Consider the following 24626-nt stretch of genomic DNA (forward strand, 5'->3'; position numbering starts at 1 on the left):
TAGACATCCTCTGAAGGTATATGACGACGGCTAAGCAAAGAATATACCAAAAGAGTGCTGATGCGAGAAGACAATCCTGTCTTCACAAATGAGGACACAAATAAGCTACCAGAAATGTTAGGGAACGCAGGGCTCAGTAATAGGTAGAAACTGAAGGAGATAAATATTAATAGAGAAATGGTGTTGGGAGAATTGATGGGATTGAAGGCTGATAAATCTCAGGGCCTGATCATCGATATCCATTATCAAAGATTTTATATCAAGGCACTTCGAAAACAGTGGCAGGATTGGTCAGTCAGCATGGAGTTATGAAGGGGATATCATGCTTGCAAATCTCCTGGAATTCTTCGAGGGTGTAACTAGTAGAGTTGATGAGGGGAAGCCAGTGGATGTGGATTATTTGGACTTTCAGAAGGCTTTTGACAAAGTCCCACAGAAGAGATTAGCGTGTAAAATTAAAGCGCATGGAATTAGGGGTAGAGTATTGGGATGGATAGAAAACTGCCTGGCAGACAGGACACAGAGTAGGAATTAGGAAGTAGAAGGGTAGGAATTTTTCAAATTGGCAGGCAGTGACTAGTGGGATATCACAGGGATTGGTGCTAAGACCCAAGTTATTCACAATATCTATTTATTGATGAGGGAACAAAATATCATATCTCCTAATTTGCAGACGACACCAAGTTGGGTGGGAGGCTGAGCTGTGAGGAAGATCAGAGATCCTTTAGTGTGATTTGGACAAGTTGAGTGAGTGGGCAAATGAATGGCAGATGCAGTATAATTTGGATAAATGTGAGGTTATCCACTTTGTTAGCAAAAATGAGAAGACAGACTATGATCTAAATGGACATTAATTAAGAGGGGAACATGTAACGAGACATGGGTGTCCACTTATACCAGTCAGTTAAGGTACGCATGCAGGTACAGCAGGCGGTAAAAAAGGCAAATGGTATGTTGGCCTTAATTGCGAGAGGTACAGGCAGGAGCACTGATGTCTTGCTGCAATTATGCAGGGCCTTGGTGAGGCCAGACCTGGAATAGTGTGCGCAGTTTTCGTCTCCTTATCGGAGGACGGATATTCTTGCTCAAGAGGGAGTGCAGCGAAGGTTTACCAGACGGATTCATAGAATTTACAGTGCAGAAGTAGGCCATTTGGCCCATCGAGTTTGCACCGGCCCTTGGATAGGCACCTGAGACTTACACACTTGGCTCCTTGTTTTGCATTGCTGCGATCCAACAGTGTAAGCTGAAAATGAGAAGCGAACTAGCACACAAAAGCAGAAAGTATGTTAACTTTCTTCACCCACACATGAGAAACATCACATTAACTTGTCAGACACACACTATTAGAAGGACAAAGTCACTGACTCATGAAGACATAAAATCCCTAGAGTGCAGATGGTTGCCATTTGGTCCACCAAATCTACACCACCCTCCGAACGAGCACTCTACCTAGGTCCACTCCTCCAACCACCCCGCCCTATCCTCATAACCCCACAACCTAACCTGCACATGCTAATTCTATCAGCATACATTGCCTGCTAAGTGAACGATATCGGTGTTGACTCGGTTACATTCATTTAGTGTACAGTCGTCATACAAACACCTTCTGTGTGGTGAATTGGGCACTGGGCAATATCCTCCTGGTTGTTATCTCTGCTACAAGAACACATGCAAGCAAGATATGAAGATGGCATACACTGACCCTGGCAGCTGGGAAGCCGTTGTTGACGGCCATGACCTCTGGCGTTTGACTGCTTAAAAGTATATTGGAAGACACAAGCAGAAATAGAAAAGCTCAGTTGGCCAAGATGAGGGTCCAGACAAAACAGAGGCCAGCGAACGTGTACCTTCTCAGCTCACTGTCTTCCTCTCCAGCAAACACGGGAGAGACTGTCACGGGGTTCCTAAGCCACACTAAGCAATGCTTAATACAGAGATGACCACCATTATTACATTGGTTTTCCAGATAACTAAGGGATAAAAGAACTAAATGCAACTAAATTTTGGACTTCTTACCGGGTAAATCATTGAGCATTAACATAAATTTTAACCAACAAAAATAGTACTGTTTTGCAACAATTAATTTTGATGACATCTTGAGGGGAAGTCTGGAAGGAGTACAGAGTTGAATTAACATTGGTAGTAAAATGCAGCGAAAATTACTTCAGCTTCAACACTGCATAGAAGACTCATGTCAAAATCACAATATGTAGAGTCATGAAACAAATAGCAGAGTAGACAGCAGGCTGATTACAAAATAGACAAGTCAGGAAGGAGTCAAATATAGTTACGCAAACTGACAGCGGGGAAACAGTATTCCTCAAGAATCAGTGCTGGGATAGTGGTGGACCCGGGGGGGGGGGGTATGTTAGCGAGAGAGGGAAGATGGAGGGGATGCCGGTGGTATTAGTGAATATCTATGCACCAAACTGGGATGGCGCAGAGTTTATGAGGTGGGTGTTAAGGAAGATTCCAGACCTGGACTCGCATAGGTTGATCATGGGGGGAGGACTTTAATACAGTCATTGATCCGAGGTTGGATCGGTCGAGTTCAAGGACACGGAGGGTGCCAGCCACGGCGAAGGAACTAAAAGGGTTTATGGAGCAGATGGGAGGGGTAGATCCATGGAGGTTCAGACGGCCAAGAGAGGAGTTTTCTTTTTTCTCCCATGTTCACAAAGTGTACTCCCGGATTGAACAGGGCTTTGCTGGCGGGCTTGGTAGATGCCGAGTATTCGGCGATTGTTGTGTCGGACCATGCTCCACGCTGGGTGGATTTACGGGTGAACAAGGAAAGGGGGGGGTCAGCGACCGCATTGGAGATTGGATGTAGACTGTTAGCCGATGTGGAAGCGTGCGGGCGGGTGAAGGAGGCCATCCAGAATTATTTGGAGATAAATGACACGAGGGAGGTTTTGGCAGCAACGGCGTGGGAGGCGCTAAAGGCAGTAGTTAGGGGGGAGCTGGTTTCGATACGGGTTCATAGGGAGATGGTGAAGCAGGCAGAGATGGACAGGCGGGTTAGGGAGCTACTCCAGGTGGACAGAAGATACTCTGAATAATAATAATCATCACTTATTGTCACAAGTAGGCTTCAATGAAGTTAATGTGAAAAGCCCCTGGTCGGCACATTCTGGCGCCTGTTCAAGGAGGCCGATACGAGAAATGAACCCGAGCTGCTCCTATTGTTCTGTATTACAAGCCAGCTGTTTAGCCCACTATGCTAAACCAGCCCCTATCAGATCCAACTGGTGCCAGTTCCCTGATCTTAGGGGCGTGATTCTCCGCACCCGGGAGAAATCGTGAGGCTGGCGTCAAAAACGGGCGGGTTTGACGCCAGCCTCCGCCCCCCTGACCGGGAACCGATTCTGCTCCCCGGTCGGGGCTAGCATCCCGCGGCCGTGAACTCCGGCATCGCGGGCTTAACGAATTTCGTTAAGCCCGCTAGCCAGAGTTTGCGACAGCTGACGCGTCAGATGACGTCAGCCGCGCATGCGCAGATTGGACGACTCCAACCCGCGTATGCGCGGATGACGTCATCACGCATTTGCGTGAAACCCGCGCATGCGCGGGCCGGTATGCCCCTCAGCCGGCCCGCGAATGGATACAGCGGGGCGGCGGAAGGATAAAGAGTGCGCGGGGTAAGTACCCGCTGCCCGCGATCGGTGCCCACCGATCGCGGGCCCATGGCACCCTTGGCACGGCCGTGGTACTGCCGTGCCAATCGGTGCCATGGTTCCCCAGATCGGGACTTTACAGCCGTTTTTACGAACGGTCAGACCAGGTGTATTTGACGTTCCTAAAAACGGTCGTAAAGGCCTTGGAATTCGGCCCATCGACCAGCTGAGAATCGTTGCTCGCCGTAAAAAAACGGCGGGCAGCGATTCGTGTCGGGAGGCGGGCGTGGGGGGGGGGGGGGGGGTTGGAGGAGAATAGCGGGAGGGCGTCAGACCAGCGTGGCCGTAAAAATTTACGCCGCCCTCTATTCTCCGCACCGTCGTGAGTGCGGAGAATTGCGCCCTAGGTGTCTCAGGAACATCTTGTGACATGTTCTTTCCCCGAAAACACCGCATAAGTTACACAGCACACCTGGTAGCAGCAGAACTCAACCAGCCTCTGTACATTGTCATTTATCCTTACGAAGCATGATGTCCGAGCCAGATCGGCAATGTATCATTATCTAACCCCAATAGGTAAAGATGTTCTGCCATTGGGATTCTGCTGACAGCAGTGTCAAGCTCTTCAAAGAACTGATTTGTCTCCTTTATAGGTGAATATAGTGGAGCAGGGGCTGGTTTAGCAAAGTGAGCTAAACAGCTGGCTTGTAAAGCAGAACAAGACCAGCAGCGCGGGTTCAATTCCCGCACCGGCCTCCCCGAACAGGCGCCAGAATGGCGACTAGAGGTTTTTCACTATTATCATCGTCAAACATAATTCTTTTGAAAAGCATTCACATTCCGGCACCTGTTCGGGGAGGCTGGAATGGGAATTGAACCCGTGCTGCAGTTTTCTTCTGCATTACAAGCCAGCTTTCTTGGCCCACTGTGATAAATCAGCCCCTAAGGGCGGGAGGCGGGGAATCCCCGGAGGCAGGGAGGTTGAAGAAGCGGTAGAAGCTGCAGGTGGAGTTTGGTTTGATATCTACAGGGAAGTTGGTGGGGCAGTTAAGGAAGGCGAGAGGGGAGATATACGAGTACGGTGAGAAGGCCAGAAGGCTGCTAGCACACCTGCTCAGGAAAAGGGAGGCGGCTAGGGAGACAGGAAGAGTAAAGGACAGAGGGGGGAACACGGTCTTGGACCCAGCGGGGGTGAACGGGGTGTTCAATGATTTTACAGCCAGTTGTATGAGTCGGAGCCCCCAGCTGGGGTGGAGGGGATGAGGCAGTTTTTGAAGGGGTTGGAGTTTCCAAAGTTGGAGGAAGGGTTGGTGTAGGGGTTGGGAGCCCCGATCAGGATTGTAGAAGTAGTAGAGGGATCGGAGACCATGTAGTCATGTAAGGCCCCGGGACATGACGGCTACCCAGTAGAATTGTACAAAAGTTTTCTGGGATTCGGGGCCCGCTGCTGGAGAGGGCATTTCTCATTGATCCTGAAGCGGGAGAAGGACCCAGAACAATGCGGGTCATACAGACCAGTCTCTCAATCTCCCTGTAGACGACAAATTGCTTTGGTGACTGGGTTCGGTTGCTGTACCAGACACCGGTTGAGAGTGCCCAGACGAACCGGGTGAGCTCGGACTACTTTAGACTGCACCGGGAGACAAGGCAGGGATGCCCCCTTTCCCCACTTTTGTTTGCCTTGGCCATAGAGCCACTGGCGATGGCGCTAAGAGCATCAAAGGACTGGAAGGGGCTAGTCCGCGGGCGGGGGCAGACAGGGTCTCGTTGTATGCGGACGACCTACCCCTGTATATTTCTAACGCATATGGGGGGGATGGGAGAGATTATGCAGATCTTAGGGGAATTTGGCCCAGTTTCGGGGTACAGGTTTCGGGGAATTTGGCCCAGTTTCGAGGGGGGGAGAGTTGGCACTGCCAAACTTCAGGAACTATGGCAGCAGATATAGCCATGATCAGGAAGTGGGTAGTGGGGGAGGGGTCAGTGTGGGAGCAGGTAGGGCACAAGTTTGGTGGCATTGGTAACGGCTCCTCTGCCGCTCTTGCTGGCCCAGTACTCCACAGGCCCGGTGGTAGTGGCGGCTCTGAGAGTTTGGGGGCAGTGGCGAAGCCATATGGGAGTGGAGGGAGCGTCGGTGTGGGCTCCAATTTGTGGTAATCACTGGTTTGTCCAGGGGAGATTGGATGGGGGTTTCAGAGGTGGCAGAGAGCGGGGATTGAGAGGCTGGAAGATCTGTTTATTGATGGGCGCTTTCCCTGTTTGGAGGATCTGGAAGAGAAGTTTGAATTGCCGGGAGGGAATGGAGTTTGTTATTTGCAGGGGAGGGATTTTGTGCGAAGACAGGTTTCGACCTTTCCGTTTCTACCGCCACAGGCGATACAGGACAAGGTAGTCTCTAGAACGGGAGTGGGGGAGGGGAAGGTATCAGAAATCTATAAAGAACTTATGGAGTGGGAGGAAACCCAGATAGGTGAGATAGAACGTAAATGGGAAGATGAGTTAGAACTGGAAGGATGCTCTGAGCAGAGTCAACACCTGTAGTAGCACATTAAAACATGCCAAAAGCCCACGAGTTTCTTAGCATTCTGGAGCGGCATCTCCTAGGAATATGCAGTTATATGTAAAACAAGCATTTTGTTGTTATTGCCCTTCACAACGCACCTACATGTGCGAGTTTGGATTTTCCGTTCTCACAAAAATGAGACGGCACAAAGGAACTGGCTGAAGTCTGCACCTGATGTGCGCATTACCCTCTGCTCCTGTGAATCTGACTGGAGTGAGGTCATGAGGACCAAGCAGGCTTTTGCATTAAAAGTGAACGTGACAAGGGTCAGAAAGGTCGGCCAGCATGGGTCGCGAAGGTCATAAAATAAGAACATAACAACAAGCAACAGGATTAGGCACATCAGCCCAAGAGCCCGTTCCACCCTTCAATATGATCATGGCTGATCTCCTCTTGGTCTCTAAACTCAACTTTCTATGCCGTTCTCCATATCCCTTCAACCCATTACTAATTAAAAATGTGTCTATCGCCTCCTTAAATTGACACATTCTCTGCACTCTTGAGGTAGTGAATTCCAAAAGAGCCTAAATTGCTCAATCTCACTTCATACAGAAATATTACATAATTTTAAGGTGATTGAAGGAAGGTATAGGGGAGATGTCAGAGGTAGGTTCTTTACACAGAGTGGTGGGTGCGTGGAATACACTTTCAGCGGAGGTGGTGGAGTCAAGAGTCATTCGGGACATTTAAGCGACTCTTCATCAGGCACATGGACAGCAGTAAATTGAAGGGGTGTAGGTTAGGTTGATCTTAGATTAGGATAAGTGATCGGCACAACATCGTGGGCCGAAGGGCCTATACTGTTCTATGTTCTAAACTCCACATCTCTGGAATCAATCTAGTGAACCTTTTCTGAAATGCCTCCAAAACAACTACATCCCATCCTCAAATAAGAGGACGAGAACAGTACACAGTACTCAAGTGCGGTGTCACCAATGCCTTGTACAGTTGCAGAAATACTCTCCTACTTTTACACTATATTCCTTTAGCCATAAAAGCCAAAATTCAATTTGCCTTCCTTATTATCTGCTGTACCTGCATACTAGCTTTCTGAGATTCATGCAAGAGGGCCCCAGATCCCTCTGCACCAAAACACTCTGAAATTTCTCTCCATTTAGATAACGAGTTGCCTTTCCATTTTTCCAACCAAAATGGATAACTTCACATTTATCCACATTAAACTCCATCTGCCACATTTTGGCCCACTCACCTAAACTATCTGTATCCATTTGTAAATTTCTCACTTCCTCATTGCAACTTACTAACCATCCTATTTTAGTGTCATCTGAAAATTTGGCTATAGCACCTTCTATCTCTACATCCAAGTCATTAATATATATTGTAAACAGTTGGGGCCCCGAACCGAGCGCTGTGGCACTCCACTGGTTACATCTTGCCAACCAGAAAATACACATTTCTCCCAACTCTCTGCCTTCTGTCAGTTAACACAGTCTTATATCCAAGCTAATGAGTTACCCCTAATGCCAACTGATCTTACCTTGTGTATTAACCTTTTATGCGGCACCTTATCAAATGCCTTCTGTAATTCCAGACATACTCCATATGCAGGACTTCTGTTATGCACTTGGCGTGTTACACCTTCGAAGAACTTGAGCAAATTAGCCAAACACGATTTACCCTTCAGAAAACTATGCTGACTCTGATGGATTGTGTTTTGACTTTCTAAGTGCCCTATTATGACTTCCTTAATAATGGATTCTAACAATTTCGCAACAGATGTTAAACTAACTGGTCTATAGTTTCCTACTTTCTGCCTCCCTCCCTTTTTGAATAAGGGCGTTACATTCGCATTTTTCTAATATATTGGAATCTTTCCCACATCCAGGTAATTTTGGAATATTATCACCAATAGATCCACTATCTCCACTGCCACTTCCTTTAAGACCCTAGGATGCAGGCCAACAGGCCCATGGGATTTGTGAGCTTTCAATTTCAATAAATTGTTTAGTAATTTTTCCCTAGGATGATTGTTCAAAGTTCCTCCCTTTCTATTACCACTGTATTATCAGTTACGAATGGGATCGTACTAGCATGCTCCACCCTGAAAACCGAGGTAAAATATTGATTTAACATCTCCGCCATTTCTGTGTCCTCCAATATTAACTCTCTGGTCTGATTTTCCAAGGGACCAAAATTCACTTTAGCTGCTCTCTCCTCTTTCATACACTTAGAGAAGCTTTTGCTTATTTTATATTTTGCATTAGCTTTCTTTCATAATTTACCTTTGCTCTTTTTATTACTTTTTTAGTAACCCTTTGTTGATCTTTAAAAGTTTCCCAATCTTCCAGCCTGCCACTGGTCTTTGTAATATGGTATGCCTTCATTTTCGTCTTTATGTTCTCTTTATCTTTCCTCAGCCAGCGTGGGTCGCTAAGGTCGGCCAGCTGGGACTCGAAGGTTGGCAGATTGGCAAAAGTGAATCCCGGAAAAAAAGTTTGAAAACACTGAGTTAGCTGATCTCAGCCAGGGCAGTTCTAGAACTCAACTATTGTCTTGATTTAGGAAGACGATAATAGCTAGACTTCCATTCCGTAGATCCTGTAAATTTCAATGTATAGCCTAACAATCATCATCAAAGCTCACACACTAATAATGGGCACGGGGCAAGGTCTTGAATCAATCAATATCTTGAAGGGAAGAAATATTTAAAGAGAGAGAATAATATTACAGAAACCTTCAAAAGGTCCAACAAGCAAGTGGTTAAGTATTCCATGTGGCTAAGTGGTTAAGTATTCTATGTTGGGTTCTCGAAGTATGAAGATTATATAAGGAAAGACTGAGGGTGGCAAGGACATCCAACCTTTTGAAGCGGTGAGAAATTAAGTTAGAGGAAGATTTAGCAAAGCATGGTAAAACTGTGACTAGAGGGATAATATGCAGCTTTCAGAAACCTAAACCTCTGCACTGTATTTGTTAATAAGCCGTTGCCTATAGTAGATTATCTAATGGTGAGAAGAGTTTAGTCAAGACACAACCCTGTGCCTAAATTTCATCTAAAACCTACACCTGGAATTCCATAGGTGGTATACAAACCGCCCAGTGGGAGGAAAATGTAATCTGGAGTTTCCTCGGGTGCAGTGTATCCATAAGTGGGAACCTACCTTATTTCCATACTGGAAGAGCATAAGAACTAGGAGCAGGAGTAGGCCATCTGGCCCCTCGAGCCTGCTCCACCATTCAATGAGATCATGGTTGATCTTTTGTGGACTCAGCTCCACTTTCCGGCCCGAACACCATAACCCTTAATCCCTTTATTCTTCAAAAAACTATCTATCTTTATCTTAAACACATTTAATGAAGGAGCCTCTACTGCTTCACTGGGCAAAGAATTCCATAGATTCACAACCCTTTGGGTGAAGAAGTTCCTCCTAAACTCAGTCCTAAATCTTCTTCCCCTTATTTTGAGGCTATGCCCCTTAGTTCTGCTTTCACCCACCAGTGGAAACAACCTGCCCGCATCTATCCTATCTAGTCCCTTCATAATTTTATATGTTTCTATAAGATCCCCCCTCATCCTTCTAAATTCCAACGAGTACAGTCCCAGTCTACTCAACCTCTCCTCGTAATCCAATCCCTTCAGGTCTGGGATTAATCTAGTGAATCTCCTCTGCACACCCTCCAGTGCCAGTACGTCCTTTCTCAGTAAGGAGACCAAAACTGAACACAATACTCCAGGTGTGGCCTCACTAACACCTTATACAATTGCAGCATAACCTCCCTAGTCTTAAACTCCATCCCTCGAGCAATGAAGGACAACATTCCATTCACCTTCTTAATCACCTGTTGCACCTGTAAACCAACTTGTTGCGACTCAAGAGGAGAGCAGGGTGAGATAGAACATAGAACATAGAACAGTACAGCACAGAACAGGCCCTTCGGCCCTCGATGTTGTGCCGAGCAATGATCACCCTACTCAAACCCACGTATCCACCCTATACCCGTAACCCAACAACCCCCCCTAACCTTACTTTTTTTTTAGGACACTACGGGCAATTTCGCATGGTCAATCCACCTAACCTGCACATCTTTGGACTGTAGGAGGAAACCGGAGCACCCGGAGGAAACGGTGGGAGGAAACTGTGGGAGGAAACCCGGAGATCAGTACTATGTTTGTAAACAAGAGTTTGAGTTTAAAGTAAGAGAGGGAGTACATATCAGGTGTCGAGGGTCCGGATTTTCGCTCCCGAGGTGGGTAGCATGAGTTAGGAAATGTTCCGGCTCACTGCACCCACCAAGGGAGAAATTCCAACAAAAAGGACTCTTCATTCTGGGGAACTGGAGTTGTGGTGGATAGAGTTGGGTCTACCATCACCTTAGAGGCAGCAACATGAGCTACAGAATGTCGAGGGAGGCTGTTTAAAAGGCTTACCATGGTTCATTGTGGATTTGTCCAGTAATCCCTCTCTTGTTTTAAACTCAATCTCCGTTTTAAACTCAATCTCTGTTTTACAAACATAGTACTGATCTACTGCTCTCCTCTTCTTCAGTGTAGAAATAAGGTAGGTTTCCACTTAGGGACACATTGGACCCGAGGAAATTCCTGATTACGCTTTCCTCCCGCTTAGCGATTTGTATGCTATCGATGGAATTCTAAGTGTAGGTTTTGGAGGAAATTTAGGGATAGGATTTTGTTAAATTTTAGGCCCCCCTAGCCCTCACACCCCATAATGCCACTCACCACACCTCCATGCCAACTTAATGCCAACTCATGCCCCGAACACACTCATGGCCCTTATAACCCCATGCAAACTTAATGCCAACCCACCCAGCATACTTGTCCCTTACAGCCCCCATGGGGCTGATTAGCACAGGGCTAAATCTGGCTTTGAAAGCAGACCAGGGCAGGCCAGCAGCACGGTTCAATTCCCGTACCAGCCTCCCCGAACAGGCGCCGGAATGTGGCAACTAGGGGCTTTTCACAGTAACTTCATTGAAGCCTACTCATGACAATACGCGATTTTCATTTTTTCAACTCACCCAATATCCACCAAGGGCAGACTTCAAGAGACATATTGAGATTAAATAAAGTAAAGGTCTAAATATCTATTACAGCCTTCACTATGTAAAAAAAACTCCCAATTAATTGAAGTCCATTCAAAACATTTAAATCATTATATGTGTTTAAAATAAAATGAAATAAAATGAAATGAAAATCACTGATTGTCACAAGTAGGCTTCAAATGAAGTTACTGTAAAAAGCCCCTAATCGCCACATTCCGGCACCTGTTCGGGTAGGCTGGTACAGGAATTGAACCCGCATTGCTGGTTTGCCTTGGTCTGCTTTAAAAGCCAGCTATTTAGCCCTGTGTATAACCATCCCGTTTACAATGAAAATAGCATCTACATCAACCCCACATCAAAAAAAGCCAATCCTTTAATATGCTCTTTGAGCTCTCAATCAAATTGAATTATGACCTCCTGCTGAGATAATTATAGCTTGTGGAACGCAGCCAAGCATTCAAAATAACAATGATAGCCCTTGGGCAACACAGAACAGAATTTTGTTCCAGCTCTCACTGACACAACCTTTTTAAAATGTTTTTTGGATTGGATGGGAATTTAGATAACAGTTCTACAGATGTGATCCACCCTTCAAAGTATTCACGTCCACTCTTAAACTATCGATTCCCATACCTCCTGTAAAGGTCCTTTCTACCATAACAATGGGGTCTGTTTGAGCTCAACACGAAGTTAAATGGCCCCGCTGAGTTTCGGTTTCCCTTATATGTGAACATGGTCAGAAATGGGGGTGCCACTTTCATATCAAGGTCCTGCCTGCTGTTTGTAAAGGTCCACGGAATCTCCACAACTCTGCAAAAATCCAGGCCTCGATTTTTCTAGTATTATGTCCAATAGTGGGAGAATCCCCCTCTGAATACAAGACCAGCTTATCAGACTTGGGATTTTATAGTGCATTGAGAACAAAGAACAAAGAAAAGTACAGCACAGGAACAGGCTCTTCGGCCCTCCAAGCCTGTGCCGACCACACTGCCCGTCGAAACTAAAATCTTCTGCACTTCTGGGGTCCATATCCCTCTATTCCCATCCTATTCATGTATTTGTCAAGATGCCCCTTAAACGTCACTATCGTACCTGCTTCCAGGTACGGATCTAATGAGAAAAGGCCTAGCACCCTCAACCTTTCCTCGTATGACCTACTCTCCATTCCAGGCAACATCCTGGTAAATCTCCTTTGCACCTTTTCCAAAGCTTCCACATCCTTCCTAAAATGAGGTGACCAGAACTGCACACAGTACTCCAAATGTGGCCTGACCAAGGTTTTGTACAGCTGCATCATCACCTCACGGCTCTTAAATTCAATCCCTCTGCTAATGAACGCTAGCACACCATAGGCCTTCTTCACAGCTCTATCCACTTGAGTGGCAACTTTCAAAGAACTATGAACATAGACCCCAAGATCTCTCTGCTCCTCCACATTGCCAAGAACCCTACCATTAACCCTGTATTCCGCATTCAGATTTGTCCTTCCAAAATGGACAACCTCACACTTGTCAGGGTTAAACTCCATCTGCCACTTCTCAGCCCAGCTCTGCATTCTATCTATGTCTCTTTGAAGCCGACAACAGCCCTCCTCACTATCCACAACTCCACCAATCTTCGTATCATCTGCAAATTTACTGACCCACCCTTCAACTCCCTCATCCAAGTCGTTACTGAAAATCACAAACAGCAGAGGACCCAGAACTGATCCCTGCGGTACGCCACTGATAACTGGGCTCCAGGCTGAATATTTGCCATCCACCATCACTCTCTGTCGTCTATCGGTTAGCCAGTTTGTTATCCAACTGGCCAAATTTCCCACTATCCCATGCCTCCTTACTTTCTGCATAAGCCTACCATGGGGAACCTTATCAAATGCCTTACTAAAATCCATGTACACTACATCCACTGCTTTACCTTCATCCACATGCTTGGTCACCTCCTCAAAGAATTCAATAAGACTTGTAAGGCAAGACCTACCCCTCACAAATCCGTGCTGACTATCCCTAATCAAGCAATGCCTTTCCAGATGCTCAGAAATCCTATCCCTCAGTACCCTTTCCATTACTTTGCCTACCACCGAAGTAAGACTAACTGGCCTGTAATTCCTAGGGTTATCCCTATTCCCTTTTTTTAACAGGGGCACGACATTCGCCACTCTCCAATCCTCTGGTACCACCCCTGTCGACAGCGAGGACGAAAAGATCATTGCCAACGGCTCTGCAATTTCATTTCTTGCTTCCCATAGAATCCTTGGATATTATCCCGTCAGGCCCGGGGGATTTGTCTATCCTCAAGTTTTTCAAAACGCGCAACACATCTTCCTTCCTGACAAGTATCTCCTCAAGCTTATCAGTCTGTTTCACACTGTCCTCTCCAACAATATGGCCCCTCTCGTTTGTAAATACTGAAGAAAAATACTTGTTCAAGACCTCTCCTATCTCTTCAGACTCAATACACAATCTCCCGCTACTGTCCTTAATCGGACCTACCCTCGCTCTCGTCATTCTCATATTTCTCACATATGTGTAAAAGGCCTTGGGGTTTTCCTTGATCCTACCCGCCAAAGATTTTTCATGCCCTCTCTTAGCTCTCCTAATCCCTTTCTTCAGTTCCCTCCTGGCTATCTTGTATCCCTTCAGCGCCCTGTCTGAACCGTGTTTCTTCAGCCTTACATAAGTCTCCTTCTTCCTCTTAACAAGACATTCAACCTCTCTTGTCAACCATGGTTCCCTCACTCGACATCTCTTCCCTGCCTGACAGGGACATACATATCAAAGACACACAGTACCTGTTCCTTGAACAAGTTCCACATTTCACTTGTGTCCTTCCCTGACAGCCTATGTTCCCAACTTCTGCACTTCAATTCTTGTCTGACAGCATTGTATTTACCCTTCCCCCAATTATAAACCTTGCCCTGTTGCATTCCCCTGTTCAATATTGGGGAAATTAAAGTCTCCCATCACAACAACCCTGTTGCTTTTACTCCTTTCCAGAATCTGTCTACCTATCTGCTCCTCTATCTCCTGCTGGCTGTTGGGTGGCCTGTAGTAAACCCTCAACATTGTGTCTAAATCCTGGAGCGTTTAGCTGCCAATCCTGTCCTTCCCTTAACCAGGTCTCTGTAATGGCAACAACATCATAATTCCAAGTACTAACCCAAGCTCTAAGTTCATCTGCCTTACCTGTTATACTTCTTGTATTAAAACATATGCCACCAGTACCGCTGTTTTCAGCAACATCTCCCGGTCTGCTCTTCCTCAGAGCCATACTGACCCTATTCTCCAGTTCTCCGTCAATTTTTTCACCTCTTGATCTGTTGTTCAGGTACCCACCCCCCGCCATACAAGTTTAAACGCTCCCATGTGACACTGGCAAACCTCACGGCCAGAATATTTATGCCTCTCCAGTTTAGATGCAACCCCTCCTTCTTATACGGGTCACACCTGCCCCACAAGAGCTCCCAGTAGTCTGGATAATGGAAACTCTCCCTCCTACACCAGCTGTTTAGCCACGTGTTTAGCTGCTCTATCTTCCTGTTTCTAGCCTCACTGGCACGTGGCAAAAGGAGTAATCCCGAGATTACAACGCGCGAGGTCCTGTCTTTTAACTTTCTGCCTAGCTCCCTGAAATCCTGCTGCAGGACCTCATGCCCCTATGTCGTTAGTACCAATATGTACAACGACCTCTGCCTGTTTTCCCTCCCCCTTCACGATGCCCGCTACCCTTCGGAGGCATCCTGGACCCTGGCACCAGGGAGGCAACATCCCATCCTGGAGTTTCTTTCACGTCCACAGAAGCGCCTATCTGTGCCCCTGACTATAGAGTCCCCTGTGACTATTGCTCTTCTGTGCTTTGACCCTCCCTGCTGAACATCAGAGCCAGCCGTGGTGCCACTGCTCTGGCTGCTGCTGTTTTCCCCTCATAGGATATTCCCCCCAAAAGTATAAAAGTGGTATACCTGTTCGAGATGAGGACAACCACAGGGGATTCCAGCACTGACTGCCTGCCCTTTCTGGTAGTCACCCATCTCTCTGCCTACACTTTGGGTGTGACCACATCTCTATAACTCCTATCTCTGACACTTTCCGCCACCTGCATGCTCCTAAGTGCATCCAATTGTTGCTCCAACTGAACCACGCGGTCTGTGAGGAGCTGCCATTGGTTACACTTGCTGCAGATGTAGTCAACTGGAACGCTGGAAGCGTCACAGATCTGCCACACCTCACAGTTGGAGCACTGCACCCCACTGAGTGACATTTCTAATTACTTTAGCACTAATTACTTAATTTAAAATAAACACGAAATTAAATGAAATGAAAATCGCTTATTGTCACGAGTATGCTTCAATGAAGTTACTGTGAAAAGCCCCTAGTCGCCACATTCCGGCGCCTGTCCGGGGAAGCTGGTACGGGAATCGAACCGTGCTGCTGGCCTGCTTGGTCTGCTTTAAAAGCCAGTGATTTAGCCCAGTGAGCTAAAGATTGAGTTACAATTAACTATATGGCCCTGACGCTAGGTGGTTTTTACTGTTAAATTTAATGCTAAATACCGATCTCGGCCCTCAGGTTTAGTTACTCCACTATCTAGTTAATCGATTAGCTTTTTTTTGCAATATTTTTTTTTTTCAAATTTAACAGATTCCCAACCAGTCAATCAGGTCACAGCTTTACTGTGATGTCACTTACAGTTGCTCCTCCCCCCCCCCACCCCCCCCCCCCCACCCCCACCCCACACAATTTGAAAAGGTAATAAAAAATAAAAATCACTTACTTTCCCAGGATGCTCTCTGGTTCTCTCCCTGCAGATTAACAGTTACAGGCTAGAAGAGAACAAACGGTCGAGACAAAACACCTTCTCCCACTCTGCACCAAATTACCTCACTGCACCAAATTACCAAGTTCCAATTCCCACTCTGGATGTGTCTCACTCACTCAGGATGTGTCTCCTTCACCTGCGCAAAGCTTACTGAGTGCACTTTCTATCTGTCTTTTATACAGAACTCAGCTAACATGGGTGACTCACACTACTTGAGCTTCAAACAGAAGAATATAATGTACACACTTGTGCCATTAAGCAGGCTTCAGATGACTGACAGATAAATACCTCTCAGCAATTAGGGTGGGGGCAGAGGGAAAATAATTCTATCTCATTGCATTGAGGTGGCTTCCGTAATAAATGAGACGAGAATGCAAATTGTAAGGATAGCATTTGTACTGTTGATACAATGATAGAAGATTATTAGAGCGCAGCTGTGGTAAGACAATGTAGCTCGTGGCTAGAATTTCAAGAGGCACCGGAAAAATACAAATTTGAAAAAATAAGAGCAAAGGAATTTTACTGCTCACTGAAGGCATGGAAAGGATCAAGTTGTAGTATTTCAGACATTACATTGCGAGAATGCAGAATATCTGCCCTGAGGACTGAAGGAAATTAATAAATGTAGAGTGGAATCATCAGCTAAATTGAGGATTGGGTTAAAAATGAGTAAAGCAGGCCAATGATACAAAGAAAAGGCAGAACGAGAAAAATCTTAGTGTTAATGATAATTCTTTGCAATGTTTTTATTTTTAAACAGAGATGCTTGATAACGACCCTCTCCTTGCCTCATGTCTTTCCAATCTGGGCTTTCCTGCTTCCAACAGTGCACTTTGAGTACCGTGTAGCTTCACTCACTGTCCACAGACCTTGTGCTGCTCTGGACTTAAGAATCTGGACTGTAACAATGAAAAGCACAGGGAATAACAGAAAAGATGGAAGAAAGATTTTAATATGGACTTCCTGTGAACTACCCCCTCTTTTAACTTTAATTCCTTTTTAATCACAGTTGGTCAAGAGATTACTTGAACAGATATATTGCTATTTGACAGATGTTCTGTTATGGGGAGCCAGAGTTCAAAGTTTCTTTGTTATGTAATATAATTGAATCCTGAAAAAAATGCAAAATTAGTTTGCCAAGCAGTCTTATACCTCGACCAGTGCTTCTTTAAAATGCAGGTAAAAGATATGAATTTTCAAATTCTTGACCCATAGGCCATTTCAATGCTTATTCAACAATTTCTCCTTAATAAAAGTAGAAAACCAGCATACATGCAGGAGAAGGGAATAAAGGCATATGAGAGAAAGGTAGTCAAGAGGTCATCAGGGTGGACTTGAGCACTGACACAAATCAAGTGGATCAAATAACATGGTTCTGTAGACTCTAGGTAAACATCGGCTTTTAGTGAAAAAAATCATTAATTTCCTGTGCTTTTAATTTTTCTCTTAGTATACGGGTTGTATGCTGAATGAGATTTACTGCTCGTTTCCTCCCTTTCTATAGCTCAATGCTAGTCAGTGGGAGCACGCCCACCTTGTTTGTTTGCTTGCACTGTTCGAGACTGCACAAAGCACACGCAGAAAACCGACCTCCTTCACTTCAGGGAAACCCCAGAAATTCTCCAGGAAATGCAAATTGGCCTCCTGGGTCCCTTGCCCTCATGGTCTAATCTGAATCTACCGATATTTTCTCGACCTGTATATATCTTCTGGTTAAAGTCATTGGTATAAGTCATACACTTCACAAACTTAGCGAACTAAAGTCTTTAGCTCTAGGAAAAGTGTCCAATACCTGAAAGATCAAAGTACATAGCTTTATCCAATTTTTTTGCTCAGTCCTTTTGCATATCCTCTGATTTGAGTAGATTGGAGTAGGCCCAGTTAGAATTTGCATCTTGTTCCACTGACGTCTTATAGCTTGCTCTTTAAATTTGCGTGTGAGCATTATTGATCCCTATTATCAGATGAGTACTCACCACAATGTTCGTACTCACTTTAGGAGTTTATTGTTTTGACAAAAATGAGACAACAAAAATGCCCTCCACCCAATTTCAACATGGTCCCAAATATCAGAAGAGTTTTCAAGGCTATTTCCACTGGAAGTCAATGGTGGGCCATCATAATTTAAAACAGTTATTCAGGATGACAAGAGAAATTGGGAAAAAATTCTTCATGTAGGGGTTGGTAAACATGGAACATTTTTCTATAGGGTTGAGGTAGTGGCCATTTCATTTTTCTTAATGGAAAATTGGATAAATATTTAAAGTAGAGGAAGATAGAGGGCTATTGGGAGAGTGGAGCAGCAGCATTTGGACTGCACTGGCAAGGACCAAATGGCCTACATGCTGTACATGTCTATCAAACAAGGAATCAGCATTAGCTCTAATCATAATGATAAACCGCTTTAGATCTTGATTGATAAAATTCTGTCACTATGTCTAACCTGCACCTCAAGAAATAGTTTAGAGTTGTGCTTAATCTTGTCATTTGTCAGCCACATATACATACATTTTCCAACAAGGTCATTCAACAGCATTCAGGAGGATGAATCTTGAGGCAGAGGGATCAATTGAAGTATCCAATATGTTTATTGAAACTGAAGTCAACTAAACTCAGCCCAGAGCAGGAATTAGTGTGTTTGGCTTGGTACTTCATGATGCTGTATCTTTACCCACAAGGTCACTGTTGAAGCTTGTGGCTCTAATTCCATTTGCTTGAAATATCTGTGCTGAAAATAGTACTAGGTATTCCAGAGGATGGGGGTAGGTGGATAATTTCCACATTTCAAATAGGGAATTATATCTGTTTTACCTAATATGTTGGAAGAGTTTTAAAAGGGCTAGCTATCCAGTTGTGAATAGTGAAATTGGTCTGATGTGTCAGATATGGGTTGTGGATTCACCACCAAGAAAGAGGTCTGGAAATTAAAGGCAAGCATAGAGTTTATTTTATATGGTTTTCAGTCAATCTTCTACCGCCAAGTGGCTATCGGAATGAAGATGAATGTGCTCAAAACTTGTTAAGTTTTAAAATTTAACGAATAGAAATAGTATGTATAATCTCCACTTTCCAGCCCACCAGGTCAAAATCTAAATTCTACAATAAACACAATTATCCACCATTAACGCTTTGGATTTGGTGGCTGTTTTGGGTTGAGTGAGCTTATTTGATAGGGGACTGTTTTAAAGGGGCTATAATAGCCTGAGCACCAATTGGGCCAGAGAAAAAAAGAGATACAACCAGTGTTTCAGCTCCTGATTCAATGACATCTGCTGTAAATTTCTCCTGCATAAATGCTGTGCAAGAAGAGGACTGGCTTGGGCTGTGATGCCCCCATTGTCAAGCAGCCTGTTGACAGTGACATTCACTTGCCCATAAAGCTTGGTCACTTGGGCAAAGTACCAGAAAGTTGCCAGCTCCTAAAGCACAACAGGATGAAGAGAGAAGGAGAAATTAACAGAAAAGCAAAGGAAGGAATAAAATGCAGTGAGCCAGCAGTGAATATTAAACATGTAAAAAATAACACCTGTCAATGGATTGCACACTGTACTGGTCAAACCAGCTGCCATGATGTCAAAATATTTGAAAAGAATGTGTGTGTTAAACCGTTTCTATCATTACCATTGTAGTCAAAAGATACATTGAAAAAAAATTTCAAATAATCAAAATAATTTGTGAAAGAATGTCCAAAAAGTAAGATTGAATGACAGTAATGGAGAAGCTAGAGGAATAAACAGTGGTTGAGATTTCATTTCTAACATTCCAAGCATAATATTAAATGTGCTGTGATTAGGACCGAAGAGAAAGGGTGTTTATTTTTTTACAGATTGCATATGTGCTAAAAACAAAACTGGGGATATCAAAGGTGGTCACAGAAGGGTGGTGCAGGTAAATTACCACAAATGCAGAGGTTTGCAAAATCCAGGGTTTTGGTCGGAAATGGGTTATTAGGCATAAATGTTTTTGCTGTATTGAACCTGAGAAAGTACAGAGATGAGCCAGCACTTACCACACTGTGCAACTGCCCTGCTGTGGAAGTTTTAACATAAAGTGGCAGCTGCACCCATAATCCCTCCACAAACAAACTCAAAGTAGCAGAGACATGATACAAAACAATGAACACATTCAGTTTTCTGACTTAATCCATGCAGCGAGGAAGTACGACCCATATACCAGAGCAGTTACAATGTTATCAGCTTTGCAGGGTGCAAAACCAAGGCTTCAAATGATTGTGCAAGGAATACAGAATTACTCTAGAAACATATCTATTTGAATTGATCAAGGGATGGAGGAAATTGGAGGTTGTGGTGCTGTGTATGCGTGTGTTTTGTGGGGGGTGGGGGTGGGGAAGGGGAATGGAAAGAGGACGGGAATATTGAGAGAGCAAAGATTGTTCAAATATAAACTCACAATTTCAGCAAAACAATTCCAATTAATGTTTGAAAATGAGTTCCCACTTCCGTGAATTAAATTGTAAAACTGTGTTCAATAGATTTCCACCACCTGCTTTCTCTTTATTAAGCCATTTCCCAGACTTTATTTTGTCCTTGGAATAGCCACAAGGTCAAAACTAAGAAATGTCACTCTAGTCTGGGGTGATTTACCTTCCAGTTCCAATAAACTGCAAACAGGTAAATCAGGAGTGAAATCAGCCTGTTTCCCCTACTTTTCTACTTTACCTGTTCTTCTGTTGCAGGTCCTCCATAATTACACTGACTACTTCCTTTTCCTTACCAAAGGATGTATTTTTTTCAGAAGGGTTTTTTTTTTTGTCAGCCTGCATCTCAAAAAGACGTTTGAGCAACATAAATTTATCTTGGTAAGTTTATCTAGGAATATAAGATTGAGGAGCAGCAATCGAATTATGGATGATCTGGTTGTGGTCTCAATAATAATAATCTTTATTAATAATAATAACCTTTATTATTGTCACAAGTAGGCTTACATTGACACTGCAATGAGGTTACTGCGAAAAGCCCCCAGTCGCCACATTCCGGCACATGTTCGGGTTAACTGAGGGAGAATTCAGAATGTCCAATTTACCTAACATCACGTCTTTCGGAGTTGAGAGAAGAAACCGGAGCACCCGGAGGAAACCCACGCAGACACAGGGAGAACGTGCAGACTCCACAGACTGTGACCCAAGCCGGGAATCGAATCCCACTCATTTTGGTCCCTGACTTTGACTTTTGTACTCAACCACCCCTTTCCCCACCCACTCTGGCGAATCCTGGTCTACCCTCTACATTCATGGATTTCCCTCCCTAAACAGGGAAGAAGGTGGGATTGTATTAATGTTCTGGACTAGTAACACAGAGGCCCAGACTAATGCTCTAAAGATATGGGGTTTGAATCCCACATGGCAACTGGTGGAATTTGTATTTAATTAATGAATCTGGAATATAAAGCAAGTCTCAGTAATGGTGACCATGAAAACTATTATCGACTGTTTTAATAATCCATCTGGTTTGCTAATACTCTTTAGATAAGGAAATCTGGAAACCTTCCTTAGTTTGGCCTATATGTGACTACAAACCCACAGCAATATGGTTGACCCTTATCTGCCTTCTGAATTAGCATCACAAGCTCCTCAGTTCAAAGACAATTCGGGATGTGCAACAAATGCTGATCTTGCCAGCAATCCCCACATCCCATAAAAGAATAAAGGAAAAAAATTCATCTCTCTTTCTACCTTTAAAATCCTCCTCAGGATTTTTAACCAACTTTCTGTAACCTCTTCTAACTGATTTGGAACTTTCCCCCCTCTATTTATTAAGTGTTACGCTGACTTCTATGAAGAGAGATTATATACACTGGCTTGTATTCCAAGGAATTGAGATTTTTAGGAATTTGAAAAGAATTGATGGGAAGAAACTTTTTCCACTGGCAAGGAAATCTTGGACAGAGGACACAACCCTAAAATCACAGCCAGGTCATTCAGGAGAGATGTTAGGAAATATTTATTTGCGCATAGGATGACAGAAATATGGAGCTCTCTCCCTCAAAAACCATAGATACCTGCTCAGTAAATAATTTTAAATCTATCAATATGTTTTTTTCTTCCCAAGGCAGGTGGGTAGAATTCAAAGATGAGTCAGCCATGATCTAATTGAATGAGATGGAACAGACTCAAGGAGCTGAAGGGCCTACTCCTATTTCTATGCTCCCTCACTCCACCACTGTCACCATCAAGTAAGCAACTTGGGATATCTTTCTTTATTAAGGGTGCTCTGGAAATGCACAATATTCCACTTCCTAAGCTACTTAGCCAAGTTCCAGTTAATATTTTCAGGGCAGAACAATTCATTACTGCACAACAGAAGTTAAATCTTCTGTTTAATGATCTTGCATTATAGCTACATGTGATATACAAAAATCTTTCCGCTTCTGTCATTGAGATAATGATGGGCACCGTGGCTGTACACAGAGGCGAGAGATTAATCATCAGTGGTTCAAGTGTTCTCCCCTTCTAAGTCTGACCTCATTAAGCAAGCTGAGAGACAAAAGACGTGCATGTTAGGTGGATTGGCCATGCTAAATTGCCCTTAGTGTCCAAAAAGGTTGGGAGGGGGTTACTGGGTTTCGGAAATAGGGTGGAAGTGAAGGCAAGTGAGGGCTGAAGTGGGTCGGTGCAGACTTGATGGGCCGAATGGCCTCCTTCTGCACTGTATGTTCTATGTTCTTTCACTGACACAATGTTTCCATTGGAGGCCTTGAATTCCATTTAATGTAACCAACAACTAAGCCAATGTTGAATTTGACCAAAGTGCATAGTAGAGGAAATGGGCAAAAACAACCTACATAAATGATCAGATCATATTATTTTATTTCTTAATTATATTTTGTCTGCCACACACAAGTAATATTTAGATGATGATCATATAATAGTATTTTTTTCAAAAACTGATCCATTCAGCAAGTCTATTTTAACCAATAGTTTTGCACTACAGGGAGAATGGATCAATTCTATAACGTATGTAAACATAATAAATAACCTCTTCTATGCCTTAATACTTAAAACATTAATAAACAGAAAGCAAAGGCAGATATACCTCTCCTTGTTTTTGCACAAATGTATTTTGACTTATCTGGGAACTTTTAGTGCATTATTAGTATAATATTATGTGCACATAGACACATCCCATTTTTAATAGCATAGTAACACTAAGGAAAGGAAAGCACCACACGATCATACTGTTCTTCATAAAGATTTACTCTAGAAATATAATTTAAATAACTTTACTAGAATAGACTTACTTTGAGACTATGAGCTACCAACATTCTTGATAATTCAAACTGCTTTTATTACAAGTTGTCGATAGGTTTGGAAGCCATCTTATTTGAGGAAAAGTTAATGAGTTACATCAACAAAAATGACAACATGCAAGCTCACCTACCATGAAATCACTTGGTTGTATCCATACTGGAAGTCTCTTTCCTGGCTTTTCCGGACAGGATATACCAACTGGTTCTCATGAAAATATAGGACCTTTTTCAATTTGGCAAGGTCAGGTCGAAGGGCAACCAGTTCAGCCAGGTTAAGGACTGAGCTTGTGAAAAGGACCCTATGAAACAAGGACAGCAGTGTTTGCAAATATTGAACAAACTCCATAGGATATCTATCACTCCCACACCAAAGCAGAGAAAAAAAACCCTACAGGGACACATCAGAAGCTGAGCATTAATACCATGTAGCTGCACTGAAAGTTTTGATCTTCTAAGGCAACTGCTATGAACTCCAACTAAAAAGAGTTGGCATCACATTGGTCTTTTGAGCTCTGTTACTGTAAGCTGGAGCATAAAAAAGGGAGACAAGATGGATTTTATTGAAAGAGGCAAGAAAAGCGATATCTGAAGAATAAGTGGAACAAAGATAAGATTGAATGGGGAATACTTAGATTTCTGGAATCATTAAAATTTCCTATTTCTTGTAGAATTTTGCTGTTGAACGACCACAATATTGTTTTATGAGTGAAATGGATATCTAAAAAATGTTTCTTTTGGCAAACTGTACTGCAAACTGCTGACTAATGACTTCAGTGTCCCCCTAGAAATTTATTTGGCCATAGTAATTTTGAAAGTTAACTGGAGTCAATTAATCTTCACCTTCTGGAAATACCAACAGTTAATCATGAAAAATAAGTACAGGATTCTCCCATTTAAAAAAAATATATTTTCAGCACAGATACTAAAATGACTACAAAGAAATGGGAGGTTTGAAAATAAATTTTACATATTGGCTGTGTTCTAAGCAGCAATGTGGGAAACACAGCATATCACCAATTTCTCACAACGCTGTTTTCAATATTTTCTAAGTGTCTAAGACATCATTGCCATAACTGTTGCCCATTGTAATATTACAAATATAATGAAAGGTCCTTAAACAATTCTAAAATGTATGAAACTTCCAACATAAAGCCATCTAAAATACGTACATCTCTTCTAAAAGTGACTGTCGATACCACCAAGAATAATTCATAATAAAAATGCAAAAGAATATCTGTAGAGGGAGAAAGAAAGTTAATGTTTCAGGTTGATAAACATCAACTCGGTTTCTCTCTCTACAAATGCTGCCTGATCTGCTGAGTATTTCTAGCTTTTAC

At 43.6% G+C, this 24626-nt stretch overlaps 1 protein-coding gene across 10 annotated transcripts in view; it reads right to left on the reverse strand.

Annotated features, from left to right (window-relative positions):
* The window catches only part of gtdc1 (glycosyltransferase-like domain containing 1), a 459381-nt gene that overhangs the window by 250370 nt on the left and 184385 nt on the right, over nucleotides 1-24626 (reverse strand). For all 10 annotated transcript variants that reach the window (XM_038789963.1, XM_038789957.1, XM_038789967.1 and 7 more), the window contains one exon: nucleotides 23421-23588. In XM_038789963.1, the coding sequence (XP_038645891.1) occupies nucleotides 23421-23588 (168 nt within the window). The remainder of the gene's footprint in view (nucleotides 1-23420; nucleotides 23589-24626) is intronic.

This window comes from Scyliorhinus canicula, chromosome 2 (assembly GCF_902713615.1).
Source record: "Scyliorhinus canicula chromosome 2, sScyCan1.1, whole genome shotgun sequence".
In the NCBI taxonomy this organism is placed as follows: domain Eukaryota; kingdom Metazoa; phylum Chordata; class Chondrichthyes; order Carcharhiniformes; family Scyliorhinidae; genus Scyliorhinus; species Scyliorhinus canicula.